Source organism: Gekko japonicus, unplaced genomic scaffold, assembly GCF_001447785.1.
Source record: "Gekko japonicus isolate JY-2015 unplaced genomic scaffold, Gekko_japonicus_V1.1 scaffold355, whole genome shotgun sequence".
NCBI lineage: Eukaryota > Metazoa > Chordata > Lepidosauria > Squamata > Gekkonidae > Gekko > Gekko japonicus.
In genome coordinates, this window is record NW_015167066.1 from 319,410 (window position 1) to 324,670 (window position 5,261).

At 40.9% G+C, this 5,261-nt stretch overlaps 1 protein-coding gene across 1 annotated transcript in view; it reads left to right on the plus strand.

Annotated features, from left to right (window-relative positions):
- Positions 1-5,003, plus strand: part of LOC107111663 (chromosome unknown open reading frame, human C9orf3) — a 317,713-nt gene extending 312,710 nt beyond the window's left edge. The window contains exon 13 of the mRNA XM_015412670.1: positions 4,623-5,003. Within this exon, the coding sequence (XP_015268156.1) occupies positions 4,623-4,763 (141 nt within the window). The 3' untranslated portion in view covers positions 4,764-5,003. The remainder of the gene's footprint in view (positions 1-4,622) is intronic.
- The last annotated feature ends 258 nt before the right edge of the window (positions 5,004-5,261 follow it).

Here is a 5,261-nt window from a genome sequence, read left to right on the forward strand (position 1 = left end):
TTTGTGGCTTCAGCCACCAAATCCTTGATGAGTGGGAGAGGGTAGGCGTTGGATAAAGACACAGCATTCAACCCCCGATAATCCGTGCACAAACGAAGCCCCCCATCCTTCTTCTTCCGGCAGAGCACTGGAGCCGCAAAAGGGGAGGAAGCAGGGCGAATGAAGCCTCGCGCCAGATTCTTGTCAATAAAGTTGCGGAGCTCAACTTTTTCAGCTGGCCCCATCGCGTAAATTTTCCCTTTAGGCAGTTTACAGTCAGGCAAAAGTTCAATTGCACAGTCGGTGGGGCGATGGGGCGGCAGCTCGTTCGCCTCCTCCTCTCCAAAAACACTCAAACACGTTCCTTGTTAGAACTGGGTACAATCAGTTAGGGCAGACATGATAAAGGGATTCAAGTTAGAGACATAACCAATGGGTAATGTTCCCGCTGGCGGGCAGGGGAAAACGGTTGCGCGCCCAGGTCCTGGGAACCAGGCAAACTGTAGACATAACACAGGTGCAGTTCTCAGGCAACAAGCTAGCATTGAAGCATACACTCCCCCTCACATCCTCCAGTTGTTTTACTTTGGCATTGCAGCAGGATAACGTAATAGGTGGCTGGCAGGAACGGGGATTACATAGGTACATAACAGGGGTCACACAGAACACCATGGCAGCTTGCTGACAGTTATCAACCCTATTTCTTTCCCACCCAACAGCCAACCTACCTTTATCTGCCTATCAGTCTTCAGCGTTCAGTCTCCCCCACCCCACAGCCTCCATCTAGGAAAATTACAATCTTTCTCCACAATGGGGACCAAAGCAGCTTACATTATTCTCTCCTCCTTTTTATCTGCACAACAATCCTGTGAGGTTGGTTACACTGGAAGTATGTGACTCGCCCAAAATCACCCAGTCAGCTTCCACCGCAAAATGGGGATCTGAGCCTGGGTCTTGCAGACCCTACTTTGAAGCTCTAACTGCTACACCATACTGGCTTTCATAGGGTGGTTGCTGTTGAACAGTAGCAAGCAGCCATACCTAGTTGAGTCATGCAAATCAGGTGGTATTGTCACCCAGAGGGTGCTGCCAGGCCTAGGGTTGCCAACCTCCAGGTGGAACCTGGAAATCCCCCAGATTACAACTAAACTTTAGACAGCAGAGATCTATCTCCCTGGACAAAATGGTTGATTTGGAGGCTGGACTCTGTGGCATTATATTCAGCTGAGGCCTCTCTCTCCCCCAAACCCAGCCCTCCTTAGACTCCACCACAAAATTTCTAGGAATTTCCCAACCTAGTACTTGCAACCCTTGCCAGGCCTGGCCCTAAGGACCCCTCCCTGAAAGACCAAAATAGGTCTGGAAAGGGCCCTGCCCCTTTCCCTGCCTTTTACTGACAGAACCAGTTAGAAGCTCCCCCTCCGAGAATGGTTTAAGAGGACAGTGGAGCCCGCAGCAAAAGAGGTAGGGGTGAGAAACTCAGATTATTTAGCCATTCATACTGCAGGAGGAATCCTCCCCAATCCCAGCTCCAGTTCTGCTTTTGCTTCCTCCCCCCTCTGGCTATCAGCCAGTCTACTCTCACTGTCAATGTAGTGGCGCCTGGAGTAGATCCCTGTGGTGGGATGTTGGGGGGGAATTCAACCCTCCTCGAATTTGTGGGTTTTTGTTTTTGTTTCACTTTTTGGATTTTTCTTCAGTGTCACGGAGCCCCCTGAGTCTGTAGAAAAACCTGTTGGGGAGAGTTTGCTCTCTGTTTGCGGAAATAAGTATCCGCATGCAGAGAGGACTGTTGAGAATTCGATATATAGATTTATATATGGAAAAACACCCAGAGTGCTTGCAAAGTGTAACATCAGGACATCAGATATGACATACAAGTATATAACTTGTACATACATGTGGAGACTGGCTACCTGCAGTAACATCTGCGCCAATTCTAAATCAAGCTGAAAAGCATCATATTTAGGAAATGGTTTGTAATATATAGAGATTTATACATTTATGCTCCTTGAGGAAAAGAATTTCTGACACCAAAACTTTCTTCTAATCTTCTTCACATATCTATGCAAATTGTAAAATTATAATATGAGAAATCAAAGAAATCCCTTGTGCTTTGTAGTCTTGAAAGACAACTTGGTTTTTCAGAAGTCTGAAGAACATGCAAATGTGACCATTTAACACTGAGGATTACAGAACCACTACTGTTTACTGAATTTGGATGTTTGCATTTTAGAGAAATGACCATGAAATACTCCCATCAGAATTTTCAGTGATGATTCTATATTCTCTATTTTGGCAGTAGGTTGCAGGAAGCTTACCTTTGGAAAATAGTATTTGTTATATTTTTATCTCACTCATGCAGTTTGTAGAATAATAGCTATTGTACTGTAACTAGTGCAGTTTGCAGACTACTAACTCAGTTCTTGCCTTGTTTGATCAAACCAGAGATCCAGGCAGTAATGTGTTTCCCTGCAGTAGTGAGCCAAATACACACAAAGCAATCAAGGAGGCAATTACAAAGCTGACAACCCTATTTTGTCTGTCCTTTGTATTTTGCATTATAAATGCATTGTTTCTGTGTGTGGAGTTTTCATTTGTAGCTCGGCTATTAGATTATTAGACCTATCATCCATGATTTCCCCCCCTCATAAGGGAAAATATTGTATGTTCCTTGATAGTTCCGTTCTTTTTCTCTTTATCTTTTTCATATTCAATGAAGGTGAAGAGTATTTTAAATGTGGCCATACCACCAATTCATTTCTGAATATCATGTATTTTCTTTCAGTTACATAGTGATGGTGCAATCCTGTATAGAGTTTTGCCATTGAAATAAATGGACTTACTGGAGTAACTCAGTGTACAGTTGAACTGTTCTTAAGATCACTTACCTGTGAGTAAGCCGCACAGAATAAAATGGGACTGAATAAACATGAATAGGATTGCACTGTTAAATTCCTATACTGCGTACACATAATGAGAATAAGGCCCAGTTAATTTAGTGGAATTTACTTCTTGAGTAAACATACAGTAGAATGGGCTGTCTGTCTTATTAAAATCAATTTAATAAGTTACTCATGATCCATTACTTTTAATAGGAGAAGCACTTCCGATATTTTGGGCCCTTTCTTAATAATTTCTAACAATGTTCTGTTTACTACAGCATTTTCCAGTTTGGTTCTAGTCTGTTATGCCATCTGCATGTATATTGTGCTAGAGTTTTTATTTATGCTCCTATGGCATTTTGTTGCCGAATGGCAGATGAGATTCAGTATTTGGAACTCTTCACAATTTACTCTTCACATGTAAACTTGGCTGCCTCTCCATCAACACCAGATTTCAGGTCACTTGTGAGTAAGCCAAGTAACACATGGATCATTTGAGGACCCTACTCTTCACATCTCTTCATTGCAAAAAACAGTTTCTAGACTTATCCTCTACTTCCTGTCTTTCAATCAGAGTCTGAACATAGCCAGTTTAGTGAAGAACTGCATTCCCAACAGATAGGCAACGTAACAAAACCTTAACTTTGGTTTGTAAAACTGAAACCTTTGTAAAGTTTGGTAGCTTGTGTTGTTGTTTTTTCTTACACAAACTAGTCTGTAGCAGTAGAAAAGAGCAAGAGTCCAGTAGCACCTTAAAGACTAACAAGGTATGTGGCAGGAAGAAGATATCTGAACAAGTGAGCAGTGACTCACAAAAGCTCATCCCCCTGCCACATATTTTGTTAGTCTTAAAGGTGCTACTGGACTCTTGCTCTTTTCTACTGCTACAAAGAGACTAGCGTGGCTACCCATCTTGAACAAACTAGTCTGTTATGTCTACCCCTTGTATGTCATAAACTGAAATATGAATCCATCATTAACACTATTGTTAACTCGGTGTTGCAACACTAACTTCTCAGTTTGTACATATATACACATTCTAGGATTAAGTATATACGCTAGACACCAAAAATGGTAAACTTCATTCAGATTTCTGCATGAAAATGGGTCCGTCTTAAAGAAAATATGGTGCTTACATTAAAAAAATAAATACGTAGTTCCATGAGAACTCTTTTGATTACGCAAATGATCTTTGTCCTGGTTGGAGGATATGGTTGGAGGCAAGGAATATGGTATGGGGTTTTGTTTTGTTTTTTAAAGCTGTTCCTGGTGCTATCAGTGAGCCTTACAAATTCTGGGGTTCATCTCAAAGATTTCGGAGTTTATAGGTGAGCTTCAGAGCTATAACTTTTTGCGAGAGAGAGAGGGGGGGGGTCTGTTCTGCAGCCTGGATATTCACAGGGATCACCTTCTGTGTTACACTTAACTTTAAGTAGAGGGAAGACCATTTTATTTTAGTGTACAATGTTGTCATTGGGCAACAAAGACGTTCATATTAATCCTGTGAAATATAAGATGTTACACAAACCCTTTTTCTTTCATAATGTATTGATGTTTTTCTAAAAGATGCCTATTGCATTGATTCTGCTAATGTATTTTAAAGACCTACAAAGAATCTCAGTACATTTTAAGGACTTGTACTTATGAAACAATTTACTGGTTTTTTAAATAACAAAATTAGATGCAATTATTATTGTCCTGAAACCATCAAACTAAAATTGATTGTGTTATAGTACGATCACTTTCTTCCTCTTGCAGGCAATGGGTGTCTACTTGTATGGAGAATTAATGCTGAATGAGGATGCAAAACAACAGGAGCTTGCATATAAAAGTTTTGCCACAGTCCGTGACCAAATGGATGTGTCCTCAGCTAAAATAGTGACAGAGATGTTATTTTGATGAGGTGACTTTTTCCAGATAGTTAAAGCCTCAGGCTGTGTTTAAGGAAGTAATGTACTGAATGTGTATGTGAATGAACAAATAAATAAGTTTGTCAAGACCAAAGTCCACTTGCCAGAATAAAGTTGTCATAAACACGCAGCAATAAGATCATAAAATGGTACAATCATGTGTCATAAAATTAATCGCTATATTTCAGTACAGATTGATGATGCATCCTTACTGCTTTATGGCAAAGTAAGCAGCTTTTTTGACATTGTCCTTATTTCTGTTGGGGAGCAAAAAGATACTCCAAATGTTTAGTTCTTAAGGGCTTATTGTTAGGTAATGCACTTGTGGATTAAACCAAACCAAATATGGTTTGGATGTTTTTCGTTTGTGTATCCTATATGGACCAAACCTGGATCGCTGGATCTGGTCAGATCTTGGAAGTTAAGTAGGGTTGGCCCTGACCAGTATTTGGATGGGAGACCTCCAAGGAATACCAGGGTCATGACG